This window comes from Vespula pensylvanica, chromosome 5 (genome assembly GCF_014466175.1).
Source record: "Vespula pensylvanica isolate Volc-1 chromosome 5, ASM1446617v1, whole genome shotgun sequence".
Classification (NCBI taxonomy): Eukaryota; Metazoa; Arthropoda; class Insecta; order Hymenoptera; family Vespidae; genus Vespula; species Vespula pensylvanica.
In genome coordinates this window covers 5,801,459-5,826,009 of record NC_057689.1, presented here as the reverse complement: position 1 = coordinate 5,826,009, position 24,551 = coordinate 5,801,459, and the positions used below count along the sequence as shown (strand labels likewise).

The window sequence follows — 24,551 nt, the reverse complement described above, 5'->3', positions numbered from 1 at the left end:
GGGAACGTTTTTTATCATAGCTTGATAGAATCTTATTAAAGATTCGACGGTTTTTAGAATTTACGCTTCTTTTATGGTTCTCTTAAAAAAGAGAGATAGAAAGAAAGAGAGAGAGAGAGAGAGAAGGTGGGAGATATGTAATAGAGTCTTATCTATTCTCTGTCGTTAATTTCATTTCTTTCTCTATAGTACTCTTTACGAAAGAGAAGCAGAGTTAGGTAGAAGAGAAATAGGATGGTGTCGTCCGGTCCTTGATAGATCACATCTTATGCTATTATGCTTCCGCTTACCGAAAAGTTTTTTTTATAGTCCACACTATTATCGTAGGCAATCTGTAACTAGGAAGATCGTAAATTTTTGCTTTGCGTCTTGGTAGAGCGATTCATTCCTTTACTCCTTTTTTCTTTTATGAAGTTTTATATATATATATATATATATATATATATATATATATATAAGATAAAGAAAGAAAGGAAAAAGAAGAGTCGAGGAACGCGGATTCATTGTTGCCGATAATTTTTCCCGATACTTTTAAACGTTATTTCTTTCATGCTACTTTCTGGAATGTAGCCAATAGGAAATTAAGTGAGATTTATTTCCGTTCTCCACGGGGAATACATGCACATTTGCGCGTGCAGGCATACACATATATACGTAGTAGTAGTAATTAGTATAAAACTATTTTTAGTTTCTAATATCAAACATGCTACAAATGATAGAACACGACCCTCGAAAATTTCGATCTATAACGATTGCTTAATGCATATATTATTAACTACTGTATTTTTGTTGATAATTTAAAACTTCTCTGGGAAAGTTTATAAGTGGAACTGATGTCTTTCGTCATTTTCTTTCTAAGAACATAATTCGGAAAAAGCAATTTTGTTCGCGTCAAAAAGTTGGACGATCCGTCATAATTCGTTCTCATTTTGAATGTATGTATTCCTTCCTGTCTATAGCAGACCCTTCGAGATCGAAATAAACTGACCGCTGATTTTGCTCTTTCGAGGGATCCGACTTCTTCGACATAAAAGAGATCTACGATTAGTAAGATATTAATATTTCACGATTTAAAAAAAATATGGGGTTTTAAAAAATTTTTTATCGCGAATACGTAGTTTATAGTTAAAAAGAAAAAACTCAATCGTTGTTTCATTATTGAAACGTTCATGATATATTTAATCGTAATAAGAGTACGATGAAGAACGTTCGAGTAAGTAGATTAAAAAGAAAATTATTCTTTTTGTTTCAGGTACGAGATAATTTTTGACTGCGATTCCGTATTCCAGCAAGATGCGGGACTTAGTCACGTGCTCGAGGATTTGCACGGTATAAAAAAAACCATAACGCTCTTTCGAGCGTTATTCCTTCAAGGTTTATCGTTCGTTGTTCGATCATAATAACGTTTATTTTTTTATTATTTGTCTTTTTTTTCCCCCCATTTTCTCTCCTTTTTAATGGCAAGTTCTCTTTGGATTTGTTTTCTGCGCAGAATCCAACGAATTAAAAGACGGCCATCATCGATTACCAATAATCGCGAACCAGTAAAACAGAAATACGACTATGTTTCTCACTGATATCGAGCGGTGATCGTTCGTCTTTACGAGCAGTTTTATCGTAATCGTTGCTCTTTAAACGTCTACGTATACTATTAGCTTCGAGAGATATCTTCTTGTCTATATGTATATGTACATAAATTATTCGAGAGCGTGTCGATTCCATCGTGTCGAGAATTACGATTCGATGACTGTGGAGAAGTAGTATGAAGAGGGTAGGAAGAGAGGGAATGGCACACGGTTAAAAGGTACTCTCTCTTCCTCCCTCTTTATTCTTCTCTCTCTCTCTCTCTCTCTCTCTCTCTCTCTCTCTCTCTCTCTCTCTCTCTCATTCTCCGCATATCAATTTCTAGGAGAACCCACTGGCTCGCATAGGAAATGAGATCGAGAGAGAAGGAAAGGGGCGTCGGAGTCGAATCGTTTTCAAACGGCGTAGCTCGTTCGTCGGAGAATTACTATCTCTGCGGCATTCCAACGAAAATTTTATTTCGCACCGTTTCTCGATAGTTTTTCAAAAAAGCGAGAAAGAATAAAATAGAAAAGAAAGAGAAACAAGAGAAACTCATGCTCCTCGTCTAGCCATCCAAGGACTCGTTGAATTATCTATGGAAGAACGTAAGACGATTTCTCTATGGCCCTCTGTCTCTTTCTCTTTCTACCTCTCTCGCTTCTTCCTGATTTTATTGTTTCAGAAGATTGGTCGTAAAACGTGGTGGTACAGTCTCTCCTTTCGTGTTTCGAACTACAAAATCGACGGCACTTTTACTATTTTTGTTTCTGGTATGGTGTAGGACTGTTCCTTTATTTTCTCGATTTCGTCTTTTTCTTCCACGAAAATAAGTCGATTTAGTATATTTTCCTTTTTGTTGTTTATTTTTTTATTTTCTTTTACTTACCCCACGCGAAACTCCGAGTAGGTTTCGTTCTCGTTCTTACACTTGGATCAGTCATGCGCCGTCAGACCGTCATTACGAGAACATAGAAAATTCGTACGATTTTCCATCTTACGATCGTTCCATCAACACTCGAACATGTATTTTATTAGTTTAGATTTTTTTGTTTATTCCATTTCTTCGAAATAGTTAATAGGAAAATTGCCGAATCGTCCGATTATTCACGTATGATTCCCGATCATCTGCGTGTTATATGAAATGGTAGATGTAACGAGTTAATAGAACTATCGAACGCGACAAACGTTGAAACTGTGGTTTATAGTGGTGAGCTGTCCAAACGATTACACGCGCATCTCGATCGGAAACTCGATGAGACAGAATCTAACCGACCAATCGGTCAGCCAACCAGCTAGGCAGTTAGTCAGTCAGTCAGTGAGTCAGTCATTCAAATATTTCCTTTATTATGGTAGAACGTCACGCGATTTCGATGTACGATAAATTTGTCCCAGATTTCTCCGTGAATTTCTACTTACGTAGCCGCGAACGAACCGATGCGATGAGATAGATATTTGTTAGCGGTGAGATAGAGTCGAAGAGCATACGTGGAATCGATAATCACCGTGTTCGCTCGATAAAATATCATTATCGTAAGCCAGACTGCTGCTGCCGTTGCTGTTGCTGCTGCTGTTGCTGCTGTTACTGTTGCTGCTGTTACTGTTGCTGCTCCTGGTGCTGCTTTCCAAGTGTTTATCGTGTTCTCGCAGGAGTGGTCTTCCGTTACCACTTCGCGTTTACATCCGGATGAAGCAATTAATACGAGAGCTCGGTTAATGGAGTGTGTCGGATTACCCTGATTATAACATAAATTTGGGGTTATCCTTAATGGTCCTTATAGGAGATAGATCGACGTTCCAATCGACGTTAGAAACGATGCATGCTTACCTACTTTTTTCATTATATCGTTTACTCGTTATTAGAGAATTCGACTTTCTCAATCGGAATTGCTCGATCGCTATTTATTCGCTTTATCGCTACTCTTTCGTACTAAGTTTGATTTCGGATTAGTACGTGTTTAGCAATAAAATGGAAAAGCAAACTGTTTATCGCGTATTCTCTTTAACACGAAGGTATTATTATCGGTATGTAATATTAATCGGCTCGTAATAATAATGGACTCGTGAATAACGTCGGGTAATACTAAAAGTTTGAGTTATATAATATCGAATCGAAACGATCTAAAAGATTTTTATTATTTTTATTAACTTTATTATTAGCATTATTACACTTAATGCTTACATTTTCCAATTTGTAACGTCGTCGAAATAATGTAAAAAACAATACGATGCTCTTTTTCTTTTTCTTTTTTTTTTATCCTTTTCGTTCGTTCAGAGATATCGTAGTTTCTCCTTTAAAACCGTGCTGAAAGATAGAAAGGTTGGATTATTTCGCGAACGTCGGAAAAGTAAGGCCGCTTACATTTTAAAACGGAATTCTCGTAGGAATTCCCCTATTCGTTCGCTACGTCGTCGTCTCTCTACGTCGTATGTTTTCTTCGCCGCCTTCGTTATATCCCTTTCAAGGTGGTTTATTCGTGTAAGCTCTCTCTCGAGGAAGGGGATTAAACATGGTAGGTATAACGATCCTCGATAGCTTTCGAGTTTCCCGTACCTCAGCGAAATCGAAAGTTCCGTCGAGACGATGATATATCGAACTTCTCTCTTCTTACTACTACGTTTGTTTTCGCCAACTATCCTAACGATGACGTTCGACGTCGTCGAAGTTCCTCAACGGAGGAGAGACTTCGTCCTCCTTTTCGAGTTTCCACCGAAGGGTAGATTGAGTTTTACCCCGGCACGTTCCCGATTCAATCGCTCGTCCCAATTTTCCTCGTATCGACGAGAGGAACTGACCACAGCGTTTTTCATCAACTTTCTTTAAAAAAAAAAAAAAAAAAAAAAGGAGAGAAAAGAAAAAAAAGAAAGAAAGAAAAAAGAAATTCTTTTCCGAAAACGAGGAAAAGATAGAGACGGCGAATTTCATCGCAATATTCCCGAGAACCTCAAGCTATCACAAAATTGAACGGTTCGTTTTAACGAAGTGATAGTCGTCGCCTTTAGAGATTTTCTTGGAACAAAGGATTAAATGGCAAGCTGTTCCCGAAAGAATTGATCGATGATAGTAACAATATCGGCTTTTCAATAACGTGTATTGAACTTCTTTCAAATTGTCTTTATCTTTATCTTTTCTTCTTTGTTTTTCTTTTTGCCCTTTCTTGCTCAAGACTACCCGAGATTTCACATTAATTTCGTGTACCTTTCTTACGATTACTTCCATTTTTACGGTGATTTAATTTGTTAGAGGTTGAAATAACGAGAAAAAGTGCAACGTTAAAGTAGCTTAAATCGTTCGTGATTGGTACTACCTTCCGTTTTATTTAAACGTATAATATTTAGGGTCACCGGAGCGACTAATGCGACTCGTTAACGATTTTATACGAACTCTCTGTAATCTCTCTCTCGGACGAGAAAGAAAAAAAAGAAAAAGATAAAATGTCATTTAATAGCCATTCAGGTCGGTTATTGTCTCTTGGTGGAATTTCAGATTAAAAGACGCGTGTAATTTGATGTGACGTGAGAACGAAAGAGTAGGAACATTAACGAGCTTTCATCGAACCAAACAACTCTATTTCTATAATATTTTATATATATATATATATATATATATATATATATAATATAGACACACAGACACGTTCAAAAAGAGTAACTCTAGTCAACGTGTCCTACGAGAATCAATATTTTTTATCGATCGGGAGAGGGTAGTCTTTAACGAAGCTTAACTCTCGTTCTACGCTTGGCTGAACATGGAACGTCGCACGTTTGTATATACGCATCGGGTGTCGTACGTGGAAGCGTGCATATTTGCACATCCAACACGTGTATTTGGGCGTGTCGAATAGACATACAACGCGCACGGCTTATAAAGCATTCGAATTTGTGTCAGAAGCAGCCATCGGAGTTAGTCGAACCAACGATGTTCACTGACGTCGAGCGAACGCCGTTTCGTTAGCTAGATCGTTGATTAAAATTGGCAATTCTCTTGGAGCATCGATCACTACTACTACGTCCATCGTAACATCCATCAAACTTTTATTTCATAGTTAGGTACGTTCGAGAATATATATTGGGAAAAGAGAAAATCGAAATCGAAGTTATTCGATCAAGTATTATTACATGGAAAAGGATGATTAACATTAAACTATGTTACGCGGAACATATAACTCGTCACGTAACTTCGTTTTATTCCTTCTAAGAAGAAAGTTCATTTAAATGCAAGAAGCGGTTCAAACGATTCCACGAAATTCATATCGGTCATTTAACCTAGGACAAGTACTTACATGGATACTATCTACATCGATATACATCATTCGTTTCATAATCGAAGATTTCATTTTCTATTGATCAGGAAAAGAATAGGAATCCCATCGATCGTTTCTTCTTGATCGAATCGGTCATCGCATCGGCTATGTTACGTGTTTTAACCGTGTTTTAGAGTTCGACGTCCGTTAGGAAGAGCAAACATAATCGCATAAACTAACGTGACTCGCATCGGAACGAATCTCGCGCGTGAAAGCGTGCTTCTTTACTTGAGAAAGTTAACGAGCTGGTTACCTTTTATACACGTTCTTACCGTTGTTACCGTACGCGTAACCACTTGATGCGCGTTGTCGATTATAAAGAAAAATGAGAAAGAGAGAGTTCAAAATTGATCCAGAACTTTTTGCAGGTGTATGTCTAAACGCAATAAAGATCGACGCGACATTGTTTGAACTTAAGTCGCGTCGGATAATTATTCGTTTATCGATACCCAATTACCTACTTTTTACATTAACCTACTTTGCTGTTTAACGTATCACACGAACACGGAGTGTTTTAAACTTGCTCGGCCTTAATAAAATGCTTTTTTAACATGAATTATCGTTGATCGGTACGCGGATAGATCGATAGTTCAACGTGCCAGTATGATTGCGTCTCTTGAAACGATGTTACAACGTACCTGCTCTTGTGTAAAAATATACGGAATGGAGAATATCGCGTGACATATTGTATACATTTTTCTCTCTCTCTCTCTTTCGCTCTTTCTCTCTGTCTCTCTGTGTTATAATGGCTTTTTTTTTTAGAAGAAAGATCGCAGTAAGTATTATACGATACAAGTATAGTTCGATCGAACTTACAGTCGTGACAATTTTTTGACAAGTAGTTATAACGTATTTCTGTGCTCGAACTTTTTCATAGGACGAAGAAAAATTCGAAATTTTTTTCTATTCTTTTCTTTCCTCCTCTTTTCTCTTCTCTTCTTTTCTTTTCTTTTACTGTTTTTTTTCTTTCCTCTTTTTTCTTTATGTGTCTCGAAACTTTGGAAACGATATGTAAAATACATTTTATATGTTACGTAAATGTTACATACTACTTTTTTCCACGGCTGTCTAACTCGGAAAACTCTTTCGATAACAAAACTTTACCTTGACGTTCCAGATATTTCGAATTATGGAAGTTCGATCGCGTATTTCATTTTAGGGGCGTATTACCAACGTAATGTCCCAAAGATAGCTTATAAGAATGATCGACGACTATTACGTATTATAATAACAGAGATAAAATGATAGAAGCATACGTATTTATTTACTCGTTTGATAAAAAGAAACTAAAATTCGTGTCGTTGTAATCACACAGTTCGTTCGATAAATTAACTTAGAAATAATTCTAATTTAATTCCATTGGGATTTAAGTCTGGGTTTATCAATGGCCATCGTTTAAGTCGACGCTTTCTTTTTCGAACGGACATTAACGGAAGTAAAATAGGTGAGCTTTTACATGCTCGAATTTCTACTTAAAGTAAGTACTTAAAAGAAGAAAAGAGAGAGAAAGAGAGAGAGATGGATAGATTGGCCACTGTTATTGCCATTGTGTTGCAATGTCAGTCTCATTTTCTCATATCTGTAATGAAATCTTTGCTGTGCGTTACAGCGAGTAGAATCTATACCTCGTATTGTCGTTTGCTCTCTCTCTCTCTTTCTCTCTTTCTCGTTTCCATTGCGCATTTCGAAACGTTCGTTTCGTGTCCCATAATATACAATCCTGGCATTCTTGTTCGCGCCCGTTGATATGCGTGAAAGAGAGAGAGAGAGAGAGAAAGAGAGAGAGAGAGAGAGAGAGAGAGCGCACCGAAGGAGATCGTGCGCTTCCCGAAATTAATGGCACTTCCGAAAGTAGTTGTTTCGGCGCATTAAGTGCGGCTAATGATCTTCCTTCGAGCTTCCTTCCGGTACTCTACCGACGAACTAATTACGTGCTCGCTTAGGCGCATAATCGTCGCAAACGTGCACGAAGATATTATATAGGTATATTATTCCTTTGATAAGTATCTCTTTTTCTTGGAATGGACAAGAAAAAATCGAGTATGAGATTATTAAATTAATAAAAAAGTTCTTATCCATTCGTCGTCTCCGAACACAGATCGTTTCTCTTGTCGTGTTTTATAATCCTATCCACGTTCGAATAATCGTCGTGAATTTTCAACGATTTCGTACATATATATATATATATATATATATATATATATATATATTAATATATATATGTAATATACATTTACGAATAGGCGAGCGTACGAATCTGTCCGTAATTGATGCTCTTAGTTTCTGCGATTACGAGTTCGAATACCAGAATAATAGGAATCGCGAATGATGGAGAAACGTATTAAACCGGTTAGCATTTATACGATCGTCGCTCGTCTTTGATGCGAAAATTCTCCATGTGAATACGTAATGTTTAACAGTATCACTATTCTCTTTGTATTGTTTCGAATCGTGGGGAAAAAAAAGAGAAAAAGCTCTCGCATTCGAGACGCTCTTCGATAGGATTTTTGTGGTTCGATATGCGCATCCTTGAATTCTGTGAATAGTGAGAGCCGGAGAGGGATAGACAGTGCGACCATAAATTTCGATTTCCATCGAGACGGCCGACCATTCGATTCCACTCGGCGATCTATATTCGCGGTACAGAGTAAACGTACGTGAGCCAGAGCTTCAGCCGGAAAATAGGGCGTGTGAAAGCACTGGAGATCGGCCGCGTTTCGCGTTCAACTATCTCTCTCTCTCCCTGCTTCTCTTCCAACCCCTCTTTCTCTCTCGCTTAACTCTCCACCTTCGATGATCGCAGCTCGACACGAGCCAACTACTTGATCTTCACCAAGGCACGTTTGCCAGTTTCTAGCTTATATCCGTTTAAAGATCCAACCTCCATACACACGTCATTCCAACAGCGAAAATCGAGTAAAGAAAGTCTAGAGAGCGACAGAGAGAAAGGAGAAAGAAAGAGAAAGCATTCTACTCGCGTTCAAATTCGCATTACCGATTTATGAATCGCACGAGACTTCGAAGACCGTGAAACATTTGAATCGAGTAGTACTTCGGAACTCGAAACTTTGCATATCGATGTCTTCCAGACGACAATTCCATGGAGACTCGTTTGCTTTCTTTCGTATTCGACGTTGAAACTCGAGTATTTTGAGATTGGAAAAAGGGATAATAACGTTGCATCGATTCGTTTCTCGTTTTTCATAAATTCTTTATGTGTATTTATTATTTATTTTAAATTTATCCATGTGCAGAGGTATATCGAAGTTTTTTTTTTTCATCTTTTCTTTTTTTCCTTCCTTTCTTGTAACTCTATAACTATCGTTCGACGATCATGACTTTTAATTTCTTTCAATGAGATTGTTTCATCGTAGAATATGAAATTTGTCGGTAGAAACTCGGTACGTGGTATTCTGAAGATGCGTTCGAGTATTCTCTCTCGAGAGGTAGATGTCAAGTAGTATGAAAGTATAGTACTCAGGTTGGAATTTTGAGGTTGTTAGAAGGTATTATCGAGACGCTCAGAAGTTTCGATAAAATTTAGTTAAATCTAGGAAGTGTATCTTGCGTTCATAGAGAGAGAGAGAGAGAGAGAGAGAGAAGTCGCTCGATAATCCTATGACGTCCCGTCATAACTTTTCTCCTTCCCTTTTTCCTTCTTTTCGCGGTCCTTAGCCTATTTCAGAACTTATCTTTGCTAACAATGAGACGGAAATATTCCAGGGAACTTCATAACGAAGTCTTATTGCCTCTCCAGTTCAACAAGTAACGCTTTGAGGAAAGTTTCTCCGGTGGTCCTTGACGAGAGCTCTTGTTCTTGGCGTTACAGTTTTGAGAGTTGGTGCCTCTTATCCAAAAAGTAATTAAAATTTGCCGCGGCGCGACAGCTATGCTATTGCGATGCGCAATAATGAAATAACTCGGCGTACTTCGTTTTAACTAGTGCGAGAGCTATTCTCGATGAAAGGATTAACAAAAAGTAAGCCAATTACTCTTCTCCTTTTCTCTTTTCTTTTTTTTTATATCTCTTTTTTCTTTCTTTATCTTACTTCTACAAAATCTCTTTCTTGCTTCATTTTCGAAAAGACATTAGACGAAGGTGATTAGCGATTAGCGAAGGCTCGTAGCATGGAAAATTTAGTCGGTTGAAAGTGTCAAGTATCATCGATAAAAGAATTTTAGCGAAGTCTTGCCGAAATCTTGCGATCGATAGTTCCGAGCTCACCCGTCAATTGCACAACGCGGTCCGATGTTCTGGCACTTGTGACAGACATGAAATGTGAACAGCGCGATCGCTCTACCTGATATTCAAACGGTTAAACAGCTTGTCAAAATGAACGAGAAAATAATGATCTTCGATATAGATCTCTCTCCTTTCCTTTTATATTTTCTCTCGCGAAAAAATAAGTCCCTTCTTTGAGCTAGATCGTTCAAATTATAGTACCGTAAATTTCTCGCTTGTAAGTGTTTAGACGATATAAAAGACCATTTCATGGTTTCGTCTAAAGTCTCTTTACGACGTTCGATGTAATTTCATCGCAACAACTCATGATATAGTTAACCCCGTCAAATTAAACGCTGCTTTCCTACTTCTTCGAGAACGAGAAAGAGAGAGAGAGAGAAAGAAATAAATCGGATATTAAATAATATTAAATCATTAGATACATCGATGGTGAGATGATGCCTGTGGGAGACTGCGATTGCTCGTAAAATTTCTTCTTTCGTTCGCTTCTACAAAAATGTTGGTTATACAGACGGAAGAAGAAAGAACGGGTTGGGAAGAAGAGTGGGCTGGAAAAAGGGATAGGGGAGTAGGGATAGGGAGTGGAAGGTAGGAAAAGCTGACATAACGTGCAATATCGTTTATCCGACGGAGCTTAGTCTTGGGTTTAGCATAATCTTATGCACTTCGCTCTGATAAACTGGATTACAGTTCCTCACCCTGAGCCACCCTATTCTACCATCCTTTAGTAATCTCGTTCATTCTATGTTACTGTCTTTGACCTCTACCTCCCTCCCTCCCTTCCCACAGTCTTGCGTCTACCCCCTTCGTGTATTCTCACTTAGAACCGTATCCCTTAGGTTTGGTTCAAATTTTCGAATTATCTTCTCCTTAATTGTATGACATAATTCAAGAATGAACTACCATTGCTCATTCATTCTCTTTCTCTCTTTTTCTCTTCTATCTACCTACAGCATCCCTCGAGAGCCGCAAATTTGAAGTTCTACGGAATCAACAAGCGTCGGTTTATCGACGATTGCTAAGCGTATATGCTACTACCGATTGTATTGTACACGTAGAGACTTATACACACATATATGTGAAAAATGTTGGAGTATGCAGGCTTTGATGCCGTAGTCCATCGATCACGCGAACGTTGAAACATCCCTTGAATATGTTCGAAAGCATAGCCATTGTCGATTCTTCTTCGTAAGGTCAATGCATTGGTCGCTTTCAAAGGATTCTCTTCGGTAAATAGTTTCAAGAGTCACGCTCTTTACCGTAGACGAGAGATGCATTTTGTGGCTGTCCTCTGTCCCTTCTTTATCTGCATCCATGTGTATATGTGCGCACCTCTCTCTGTATGTATGTGTGTGTGTGTGCGTGTTGTGTGCAGATAAGAGAGATAGAGAGGGAGAGTTATATGAGCTCGTAAAATCGAGAGATGGAAAGAGATGATCCACTCTATATAAATAAATGTATATATATACGAAAATTTACGGATCGATCATGGAACATCGAGATCGATAACATCGCTCGTCTTTTCTCGGGTAGTTTTAAGATACGTACTCCTTTCCTCGAGAATTTTGAACGAGTTCCGAGGAGTCACTTGAATGTACTTTTAATGCTCTCTCTCGCGGCTGTTACTTTCCGTACGGACATTTTTATCGCTGAAATAGCGAAAAGAGTTTTCCTGAAAAGCTGGTAGAAAGTACAGGAACACAAACTCAAGGAATAATATCTAGTTTTGCTTTCTTTCCTTTCCTCTTTCTCTTTCTCTTTTTTGTTTCTTTTCTTTTTTCTTTTTTCATCATTTTATTTCTCTTTTATATGTTTTTCTTTCTTTTTTTCCTTTTCTTTTTCTTCTTCAGCTTCTTTCTTCTTTTTTTTTTCTTTTCATTTTATCTATTCTCGCGATCTTCATACCGCGTGCGGTTCAACACCGCGCCAGGAAAATTCAACGAGTTGTAGACGGTGCATGTACGTTCCTAATCCCAGACTGAGCCCCTTTAAATCGGTATAAACCTTCCGTGGGAGCTTAATGTTACCGAATCTACCTATAAGTGGATGTTTCCTCGTATATCCAACGCGTTACAAGGAATACTCTTAGCTCGATCGAAAATCGATATTTTCTATATATAGATTCGAAAAAAGAAAGGAAGAAACTTTTGTAAGTTTGATCGACCTTAAGATCTCGGTCTCGTTGTATTCTTAATTTCCCATCCGTTTTCGTTTTACGTTTCTCTCTCTCTCCCTTCTCTCTCTTTATCCCTCCCTCTTTCCCTATTTCTCTTTCTATCTCTGTCTCGTTATCCTAATGTCTCGAGCACTCACATTTGTACTCTGTCAACGTCGCTCAGTTTCGAAAGCGGAAACGAAGAATCGCGATTCTAGGAGAAGAAGACACACATCGCATAGTTTCCACTTGGTGGTCCAAGGTAGTTCCGTTGATGGAGGACTCTTGAAAATGAGTCGGGGACGCTTTGTCGTCGCGTGAATTTCCCTCTAACGTACAATGCATATGCCAGCACAGTGTTCAGAGAATTTTCACGCGCGATGAGACTTCTTGAGAGAATGGGATAAGATAGGACATAGAAGGTAATACTCGAATGACACAACCGGACGTGGAAAATGCCGCAATATCGTCAAGACGTTCCACTTTCTTTGTAGATTTCCCTTGCCATTCTTTCTTCGTTTATCATGAAATTTTCAATTTTATATAGGCGATGCGTTCTGTTGAAGTCGTTCGGTATTCTATCAAATGGTGTACGAGTAGAGGAATGGAATTGCCATAATGTACGGTTGATCGACTGTTAAAAATGTCATTAGTTCAATACGGACCTCGCAATATTTCCTTTTTCGAAGCGAAGCGATAACATAATGAGTTATCAATATTTCTACTTTTTTCGTGGTCAAACACGCATGATATACCTTGATATAGATATAAATGACCAAGAACGAAACAAGCGCATGTTTATACGTAGTTGACAAATTCGAAACGAAGTTGATAGAGCGGAAGGGCCTGTTTCCGTCGACGTGAAAATCAACTACAAAAACGAGTATCACTCGTTCCGTCTCGTTTCGTTTCATTTCGTTTCGTCTCGTTTGTCTCGTTTCGTTACGTTTCGTTTCGTTTCGTTTCGTTTCCTTTCGTTTTTCCGATAATCCGTGCACATGAACCGTTGCACACCGGGCTATTTACACCGGAAAACTAGAAAAAAGTTTATTTCACAAATGGTTAACACGATATCTTAAGACTTGCTCTATCGATTGCTTTCAAAGTTTCTAATATAAGTATAAATATTTTTAGTACATATTTCGTTATTGGCTCTCTCTTTCTCTATGTGTGTGTCTATGTATGTATTGTATATATATCATGTCCTTGTACTTTTTAATTTTCCTTTCAGCTTCTTCTCACGTTGTATTGTCTTCGCTTTTCAACATTCTCCTGATAATTTTATTGCGAGCGTATGCATAAATTCATTTCGTTTCGCTTTTTCGTTGTAGCGTTGATATTCTCGATTAATCGAATTTCCTATGAATCTACTGTCTGACTCAATTATGATATCAGAGAAAATGTGATGAGAGAGAGTAAAAGAGAGAGAAAGACAAAAGCATAATTATATCATAGCAATAATAACTTAAATATTAATTTCGTATAATTGCACGTATTTATTTACATTACCCCGTACGTATTTATTACGAGTAACGAAAAGTGGAAAACAATGTTTCACGTTTTAATCTTCAAATTAAATATTGCATTGAAATGTTCAACCATTTTCTTTCTTTTTTTTCTTTTTTTCCTCTCTTTTTCTCTCTCTCTTTTTTTTTTTCGACTATAAAAGAAAACTCGTCGGATTCGAAATCGTTGGCATTTACTCGCTCACTCGCTTTACTCGGGCAGCATGCAACGCGTTTCCATTTGCCACGTCTCATACAATACGCGCAACTCTCGCGCTCGATGTGAGCTTTGTTTTCTAGGAATACGAGCGCAATGTTCGCTCTCCTGCTAACAAACGTGTCAACGGACCTTCTCATAACGCAATACGGAAGCCTTTTCGAGCGTGTACGGTTCCTGTTCGCTTGCGTTATTCGTTGAAATTTTGGAAAAATTGCAACTCGACGATAGAAACCAACATATTTTGATAAAGATCAAAGTTGTATTGCATGGGTTAGATCGAAAAATGTGATAGAACACGGATAGATAAATAATACATTTTTAATCGTTAGTTATACGATTCTCTCATCTTAACGTCTCTCTTATAAAAATTATCTCATAAAACGTTAATCCGCAAATTCTTGTACAACGGGACGAAGCGGTTCAATAGAGGAATTACTCGAGTCCATCGAATGGCGCCGACGCTCTTGGCCGAACTCGTCGAAGTGTTGCGGCTGAAATTTCTCACATAGTTTCCTGCGACCTCGTCGGTTGCGCGTTTCTCTATCACGCAAGCGGACGATACGATGGAAAAGCGTGGAATTTTACTTGGGCATTTCTTCGTTGTACTCCTTTTGTCTACATCGAAACATTGTTCAATATTTTTTTGAAATTCTAAAAATTAGTTAATATATGTATATCTATGCATTACTCGTACGCATTATACATAAAAAAATACCAACGAGGAGTTTCGAAATAGCTATCTCGTTTCGTTTAAATCTCATAATTCCATTCTGTATTATAATTTATTTATCCGTAACTGGAGAAAGAGATCGTATAGGTGTAACGGAAATTGTGACCGTACGCCGGAAGTTTTCGCAACGTTAGAGAGAGTCCGCGGAAAAGCGAACTTGTTGTCGCATTATGAACTACACCGGATCTCTGTTAATTAACATTCTTTTTCCGTCACGGTACGGTACATGTTATATTTTATTTATTATTAAAAATTGCAGTTTTTCGCTAAAAATAGCATGACTCATCGAGTATATTCATTAGTGATTTACGAAACGATCCATCCGATTAAGTGCTTACAATGAGAGATAAAGAGAGAAAGAGAAAGAGAGAGTTTGCAATTATACTAAATTAAATTACAGTCTGCGAAATTTGAAATTTATGTATCCGCTGTTCACCGAATTAATTCAGAGTTATTATAATTTGTAGATTTTTTTTTGTACGAGTTTCTATCGGATCTATTGTTATCCATCGGATCCTCGACGGATAAAATTCGTTGGAAATTATTAATTAGTTTTAATTAAATAAAACGAAGTAGATAGAGCAACATATCGATTTTTCGATGAAAAATATAAAAAGTAGTAACGATCACCGAGAGTAAAATACGCCATTCCATTGTATCGATGATCAGGAAATTCGTCTTGCCTTCTCTCTCGAGGGTACGCCTTAGTTCCGTTTCTCTTCAAGAAACGCTTAGTCGTGATTAATTGCACCAACCGGAGAGCAGCCATTACCGGTATGCGCCATTTGTGGTTTGCACCTGCGGATTCGTCAATCTTAGGGGAGAGCATAGAGCTGCTCTTGCTACTTTGTACGTTCTATATACATATCTGGAAACAGACGTAACAGACGTATAAAGTAGGAAGCATGATCGACTACATATATATGTATATAGACATATACACTATCAATAAAATTCATTCTATAATTACCGCAAATAAATTAGTTTAATCGCAAGAACAAATCCCCCTATAAAGATCCGGCATTAATCGAACCGTTTTTAATTCAGAATCGGAGCTATATTAAAATTTCCTAGATATTTCATAATTTCAGGGAGTCAGTACAGAGATAGATACAAAGAACATACCCGTCTCTCTTACAACTCTTAGACATTTAAGTATACTCGTTAGAACCGAATATCGTTCAACGATTGACGAAGTTGAAGGTCGTATTGGGTCACGGTCGATTAGCTCGCCTAGCAATTACGTTGATCATCGTATAACGAACGAACATACATATATACATAGATATATATGTAAATGTAGCTACGTGAAATAGTGAACTAGGGGAATAGAAAGAGAAGGAAGGAGAGGAGGAGAGAAGGAGTCAGGTAAATCCTTGTAACTCATGCACACCGTTCGGTATTCCCGTCTTGCTCGACTTCAGGCTCACATTAGTGGCATAAATCAAAACTTGCCTCCTAAGTTAGTTCCGCTTTTGCTCGTAGCTTCGTTCCGTTCCGTTCCGTTGATTCTAAGCATGGCAGCGACAGAAACGCTCGCGCTTTTCGTACGGTACGTGGATCTAAAGACATAGTTCGCGGATGTAGAATATTAGGAGTTTGTCGTGGAAATCCTGCCGCTGGGTACGACCTTCTCTCTCTCTTTCTCTCTCTGTCTCTCTGTCTCTCTATCTCTCTCTTTCTTTCTCGCTGTCTCTCTCTTTCTCTATCTCTATCTCTATCTCTATCTCTATCTCTCTCTCATTCTCCCTTACCTTTTCGTCTCTCGCTTTTGTACGTACAAGTTTCGGTCGCAAGAGCGGTTACCGAGCATTTGAATTAGTCACTTAACCCTTCTCTTCCTCTTCTTCCTTCCTCAGCCACCGACCAACCAACTCCTCTCAACCATCGACCCGATTAAATTTCTCACACACCCTATACGTCTCGTTCATGTTCCGCTCGAGATCTTCCCTTAAGCACGCTACTTTATGATTCCTCGTGTTAAAAGTGATACGCCCATTCCTTCCCCCATTCACTCTTTTTCTCTCAAATTGTTTTTCTAACGTATTGCTATTTATCGACTATTTCTGTTCACGATCCAACTCGCGAGATTTATTTCTCCTGTTTAAAAGCAATGTTTAAAGACCCTTCGTAATACTTTGATCGTTTTATTATACATATTTCTTTTTCGTTGCTATAAAGCGTGACTTCAAAAAAAAAAAAAAAGAAGAATTTTCATTTTAAACTCGGCTATTGTTAATGATAACCATGGAAATGTTATTAAATAATTGGTAACGTTATGTCGATGTCGTCCGTCACATTCCATCGTACAGTTGCGTTTAGAAATTTATAAATTGTTCGATAGAAATCCGAAGGTACGATCAACGTACGAAGCTTTTTCCGATCGCATCGGATTATCGATTTTCATTACTTCCGGGAAGTTCATTATCGAAGCTTCGAATGAAGTTTTCGTCGTCGACTGGAACGCTAGCGATTCTCGGTCACATCTATTTTTTATGTCGTGGAAATGGCGGCTACGTGTATGTTTTAACGAAGAACGCGGAATCCGTGAGGCAAACCTTCGACTATCCGCATAATTCACTAGACAGCCTTGGAGTTTACGAGTTCTCCAATATTCCTCGAAGAATCTCGAGAAGCTCGTTCTTCACCGGTGCTAGGCGTTTACGAGCATCCGAAATGGCGTAAAGTCGTTTTTATGGTCTCAATCTCGCCAACTCGCATTAATTATTAGAACGGTATTACCTGGTCGAGCAATCGTCCGTACGACGAAAAGTCAAAAAACGTTCATTCGTATAATTTAAAATGTAACTTTAAATCAATTTTCATCGAGTAATATATTTTATTTCGTGTCTTTTCCTCTCTCTCTCTTCTTCTTCTTCCTTGTTCATTCCCACGAATTTTATATTTTTTAAAGCAATGCTCATATTCCTATAATAAATAGATATGGCGAATAATAGAGTAGGTACGATGTCGAGACAAATGGGATTGTAGAAACACAGCATTCGAAATGGAATCTCTTAATGAACAAGCCTGAAAGCCATCGACGAAGGTAGAGCGAGAATATGAGCAGGTCCCCTATCTCACAACATGCTATTATTAGCCACCTAATTACGTACGCGCATTGCGTCCGCGTTACATCCGTATATATGTATGTATGTATATATATCTATACATATATGTAAGTATGAATGTATGCATATGCCATTGCATTGTGCGTGCGTACAGATGCATTGGACTAAAATGAATTTCGTTTGCGAGTTCAAATTACTTGTTAAGGAATCCCTTAGTTGAACGATTCAAGAAAGCCCTAAAGAAAGACATTTAAATAAAGGTTAGTACTCGTTTCTTTCGATCTAGTCGGGAATAACTGCGAGTAATTTTTTTTCATTTTTTTTTTCTTCTTAACAAGACTCGGTCGTAAACTCTTGTTCATTATGCGCGTTTCAACCGTGGAGAGTTATGCCGTACACGTCTGCGCGTGCACACATACACATACATACGTACACATGCATACATATCCATGTAACATACGTAGACACGTGAAGAAATACGTTAACACTTAACGAGAATAAGTCCCAGCGAGATTTAGGCAAGCCACGAGCGTAAATAAGAAGAGAGGCGTGAAATTTACAAGCATGAAATCTTTTTGGTACCGAGTGTATATTGTTAGCATGTTCTCTATGCTCGCGTAGATACATACGTATGTACGTGTTAGGTTTCCCTTAGATCGTATGCGTTGAAAGAAGTAACGCGAAGAAGGGTCGCGTGAGTGCTCTTTAAAATCTAATCCTTTTTCGCTTATCTGCGAAACGACCGACTAGCAAATGAACTCTCGATGGGCTCTTACTATTCCGCATCACGTGCGTTTTTCCGCATGCTTTCCTTTCATGCCTTTACATTTTTTCAAATGAGCGCGCAATAATCCTTCATTATGAATGTAATAGAAACATGGGAAAGAAGACTTCGAACGTGTTTCGTAAAATGTGTCGAATGTTTATTAATCAAATATTTTTGTCCAAACATTTTTTTCTTTACAATCGCTATATATATGTATATTTCGTCTAATCGATTACTCATTAAAAAAAAAGCGATAAAATATTTGTGATGCATCATTCGGCTTGAAATATTTACTTGAATTAATCATTAGACATTTAGCAGATGTCCCTTTTTTGGTCCTTTATGTAAAAGTTCGAAGATAACTTCCATCATGAATCGATCTTAGATAAAAAGAAAAAGATAGGAAGGGAGAGGGACATTCAAGGACGTAAGCTGTTGGACAATCTGTAAAAAGGGAAGAAGAAAGAGAGAGATGGCACTGTTTCATTTCGAGGAATTACAATTGGGTCGTTTTAATTATTGCTGAAAGCCCGATGCGTGGAGAGTAGCATGTTCGAGGGTGGGAATAGGGGATGGGTAGGACAAAGGCTATCTTCGTAATAATCCGACTCATCGTCGTTATTCATCAGTCCTTTCTCGAAATAAAAATCGTATCTTTAATTATCTCATAGTTCATTGCGCTTCTTATCGATATCGAATTAGTACACTTGAAAATTTTTCTTTTAATTTCTGAACTCATTCTCGTCGAAAGTCTTTTGATATTTAAGAGCTTCCCACGGGAATCGGTCGTCGTCTCTTTTTCGGGTCAATAACTGTGAAGGACTTGAAGAAATCGATTTTCCAGGGTTGTGGCTTCCCTCGGAGAATATTCACGAAAGCGTACTATTTTCCTTGATTATACCGTATTCGATGAAAGCCGCGAAGTCGGGAGGAATCGTTGCTGCCCTTGTCACCTGTTCAAACACGGCCACGATTCCCAGAGATCCCCTCGAGCGGACTGTGCCGATGCCGAAATTTCATTACGCTCAAGAATCAACAATTGTGCAAACGAGACAACACAGAGAAAAAAAGAGAATGAGAGAGGAGAGAGTGAGAGAGAGAGGGGTAGAATGCGGACCACGAATAAATTGCATCGTGGAGTATAATTGATGAAGCGACTCGTGCATGCGCATACAAAGAGGGAGAAAACAAAAAAAACATTATTTTCCGCAAGCTCGAACTCACCGCTTTCTCTCTGACTTTATTTTTTAACCTACCGTGCTACTACACGCTCGGAATGACCGCGAACGAGTTTCACGCGAAACTTGATAGCGATTCGCGCTTAATTAAGTAATGCGACACGATCCCAATATTCACTGGTTGTTCATCCATTTTTTTTCTGCCCTGCAAATTCGTCGTTTTGCTTTTTAACGGGTACATATCCCGACGAATTTATTTTCCTTTTCGTTTGATTAAATGAATCTGTTGATGTGATAAATATTATTTTGTTTATATTTGGGAAAGAATATTTAGAGTATATGTACGTACGGTATATATACATATATACATATATGACTATATATAGAGTATGTTAGATAAGGTGAAACATTTCTCTGTTAGAGTTCCGCTTTGTAGACCATATACACGTGGTTCATTATAATCTTTTCTGTTTTTTTTTTTTTGTGTCGAATGTGTTAAGTCGAGTCAGTTGAGTCGAAGACGTCGTAGGCAACAGTCGTAAGTGTGTATATACTTTTAAGTGTATTCCTTTGTGACACAGTTGCAAAATAGATAACAAAATTAGATAATAGTATCTTGCGATGCATTATTTCAAATAATTATCAAACCAAATATGTACTTTACATGAGTGAACAGAAATTCAAGAGATAATACTAACTTCGTTGGGATTGTTACTGTCATTACGTAAGCTTGGAATGAAATTGAGTTTCGTGTTTGCAAGAACGGTAATGATTGTTGGTAGGTTTAATTAAAATTTTACAAAGCAAGATATGTTTTCTTTTTCTTTCTTCTTTCTTTTTTCCTTTTTATCTTTTTCCTTTTTTTTGTACAAGAAATTGGAGATAGAAGTCGTTTCGAGTCGTTGGCTTTTAGCCTTGTAGAGCGAGGGTAACTCGTTTTCTCGTTACAGTCCTGGCACCGACGGTTCCTGGTGAATCGCCAGGATCAGGCGAACCCGCGACATGACCAGAAGAGGAGAGAATGCATTCGGCCAAGATAACGTAATTAAGACCTTTCCTTTGAAGTTAGAGCGCCTCGCGCCTCATTTACCCGAATTTACCGCTCGTATCCTCTCTTCTCTTTGTCTTTTCTTCTCTCCTTTCTCTCTCTCTCTCTCTCTCTCTCTCTCTCTCTCTCTTCGTATTCATCCTAAGCTGACACGATTATCCTTTTTCCAAAATTTGTTACGTATTTTGGAAGATAGAACACCGGAATATATCAATGTCGTCTCATTGATTATTTTTTTCGTTCGAACACATCTCGAAAACAAAACAATCTTTTCAAACGAGAACGATAAAAACTAAACTTTCTTTTATCGACATTTTTCAAAGCCCGCTTCCATTATAATAACTTGTCCCATTATAATAATTTCGAAGAGTCGACAGAAGCTAGGTGTTAATTTAAGGCCCGAAGAAGACGGTAAATGTTCTCGCGACGTTAAAAGACCATTAAAAAGGAACAAAGAGAAAAAATGAAAAGAAAAAATAAGACCGGTTCGGCTAAACGTTTGTAAACTATTCTCAGCAGGAGATTAGCTTGTTGTCGAGTGAGAGAGGGGTGCAGAGGAGGAGGGGAAAAGGAAACCAGTCCTCCCCGGTTAAATACGGAATGGTCGTGCGAACTCGGAACAAGCTAGAAAGCGAAAGGAGACAGAGAGACACAGAGAAAGAGAGAGAGAGAGACCGAAAGAGATAGATGGATGGATAGATAGATAGATAGATAGATAGATAGACAGATAGACAGAGATAGTAGTTGGGAGGGTGGTGAATTCGAAGGGAATAGCTAGGATAAGATAGAGGGAGAAGGGGTTAGAGACAGAAACACGAGTGCCTTTAACCGTAGACGACGCTAGGGCCACTTTGTATCCCTGAGATTCATTGTTTGGCTGGTAGCACGAGCGTGGCCATGCATTATGTGGGAGCACCAACGGCAAGACGCCATTTAAATGCTCCGGAAGGTAACCGCTTCGCTGTCAGCCCTCATCCTGGCCGCGGTCATGCCTGTCGTGTCGCGCGTCAGCGTGCCTTAAACAATGCATCCTGAAACGCGCCTCCTTCCGTGCTTATCCTAATACACATGCTCTTTCTGTGTATATGTCTGTGAATGTGCGTATGTATGTGTTACTCCATCTTTATCGAAGAGAAGACACGATACACTTCGTCTTCACCTTCCGTTCTACTTATTTTTCTCTTTCTTCGATTTCACAAGAATCCTTACCATCGTTTCATTTTTTTCTGCTACCATTTCCCAAAATATATCTGTTTTATTTATTTCCATAGAATTATGCATATTTGGATAATTAGTATTGATTTGGACTACATATTTGTTTCCGTTCGATCGGATTTCTCGGGTTATAATTACAAAAGAAGACAAGGGAGGATTATTCTTTGTTGTTGCGTTTTATTATTTTTTTATTACAGGTTTATGCTTTTTATAAATTTTTATAAAATTGTACGCGCGAAAGGTAGGATAATAAGCAATATTTTAATAAAGACATTAATCGTTCGTTCGGTCAAATAGGATTGGTTGAAGAATGTAAAAATAAAAAAGAAAAGAAAGTTTTCAAAGGATCTTTATTTTTCAAAAATTTATACATAATATATTCTTGTCTATTTACATAGATAAGTCATTTCATGCATGAAAGCTGCACACTGGTCCAACCATCGTTCCATTTGAAACCTACATATGTCCATTGTTCCATATGTTTGTGTACCTCCACATACGGTGCATTGTGGTCCACATTAAACGCTACCACCAAAACGTGCTCGTTTGATTCCGAGCCATTGTTTACATTCAAGTTTATGTTTACTGTCGTTACGTGGAGAATCAAATAGTCCTGTTCGACTACCAAATGCGGGATATGGATATGGACGATGATGCTGGAAATCTCTGTGTCGTCAATCCCTGAAGCTGAATTGGTTATCTGGATAATACAAAAGGACGCACAAATTTAATAAAAAATAATTCATTTTCAAATGCTATTTTTTAAAATGAGAATATAATAATTTATTATGTAAAATTATATTCACTTCTCTCGCAATTTTTTTTTTTTAATATTATTACACTTCTACTTATATCTTTAGTATTATTATTAATTATATTTATATATATGAATATTATTTTGATCAATATAAGTAATTAAGTATCGGATTATACATTATATTCTATATTACATACTGATATTTACTGACCAAACGTTTAAGAAATATTTATCGAATAAATAGGAGCCTATTTAATTTTAATTATTTACTATAACAGCTGTTATTCAATTTGAATATTTATGCTCAGATTATCTTAGATTATAGCGTATTTAAGCGAGTAAGAGTAGATAGAACATCTTCCTTAAGTTCTTTTGATGTTCCTTCATCTGCCTGCTTGGTGGTACGCGTGAAACCGAGAAAGATAGAAGAAACTTGCAACCCCAGCTTATACAGACGCGTTGACGAAGCGTGTTCGATAGAACCTATAACAAGAGGGACGCGTTGACGTCCCATAAAAGAACGGACATTCTTTTCCCTTTTTCTCTTATCTTTTCTTCACCCTTTTCTTTTTTCTTTTTTCTTTTCATGCCACGCTTGGTTCCTTTACTCACTTTCTCTCTCTCTCACACACATACATACATTCTCTCTATCTCTCTCTCTCTTTCTCTTTGTCGGTCTTTCTTTCATCCATGTTAGCACAAGTTTTCGTCTCTTCCTTCTCTTGATTCGTTCGTTTCTCTTTAACCACCCTCGTGTGGCACGTGCTTCGGGGGTTGGACGAGTGATAGAACTTGGAAATAGCAGAATGAGGAGAATAAAGGAAAGAGAGAGAGAGAGAAGAGGGATGGGTACAAGAAGAAGAAGAAGAAGGAAGGGGAAGAAAGAAAGAGAGAATGGGAGACATCGTTGAAAACGGCCTCGCGTGCAATTATGCGGTATACGTCCTGGACTTATCTTTATTTCACCTTGTTATAAATTAGGTCCTCTTGTCTAGAGTAATATAACGACCGCGTTGCACGTTGCTTCCTAATGTGAGCGTACATGTATTCTTATGCATGTATGTATGTTTTATACCGGTTACTATTAATAGCACAAAGAGAGGATCTTCAACCGATAGAAGAAAGTTTCCTTTTCACTTGTCTTACGTTATCCCATCAATGCCCTTGTTTTATGGTAGAAAGTATTTTAAAAAGATTCGTATTTATTCGATAAATAAGTTCGTTCGTTTTATATAAATATAAAAACTGTTGATTTGTTTGAGTAAAAAAGAGGATATTTTATTCTTTAAAATAGCTTTTATTTCGAGTCTATACATTTTTCGAGCATGGTAATATCGTCTTCGAAATATTCGTATACTTTATTTTTGTCGTATATTTTTGTAAATGGTAGTAGAAACATTTAGGTCATTCCATCGCAATGACCTATATCAATGTCAGGAACTTATATAGATCGTAAATCTTTTCCAAGAAATAATAGAGGTCACTGTGTCAACGTAAACATCTCTTGTTTACCTAGGAATATCTCCGGAATGAAAAGAGTCTTAGATATTTCCAGGAACGAACATTTTGAAAGGACAAATTACATCCTATCTTTTTCCAAACATATCGCGATCACATTTTACCGGGATAGGTCGTGCGGCTTGTTTATTTGTACGCGATAAGAATAATAATTCAGTTACGTGTCAGGAGACTCGAAACGAGTAGTTACCATTAAAAGCGACAACGAGTTGTACAAGAAGCGTATAATGCATTTTAATTTAAGTGGCCTAGATAACGTTGCGTTTTAATTTATACTA

At 37.8% G+C, this 24,551-nt stretch overlaps 1 protein-coding gene across 6 annotated transcripts in view; it reads left to right on the top strand.

The window, feature by feature from the left end:
* Positions 1–24,551, top strand: part of LOC122629268 (leishmanolysin-like peptidase) — a 233,148-nt gene that overhangs the window by 21,625 nt on the left and 186,972 nt on the right. For 2 of the 6 annotated variants that reach the window (XM_043812494.1, XM_043812493.1), the window contains one exon: positions 1,253–1,329. The exons of the other annotated variants lie outside the window; for them this stretch is intronic. In XM_043812494.1, the coding sequence (XP_043668429.1) occupies positions 1,294–1,329 (36 nt within the window). In that variant the 5' untranslated portion in view covers positions 1,253–1,293. The remainder of the gene's footprint in view (positions 1–1,252; positions 1,330–24,551) is intronic. 6 annotated transcript variants of the gene reach the window in all.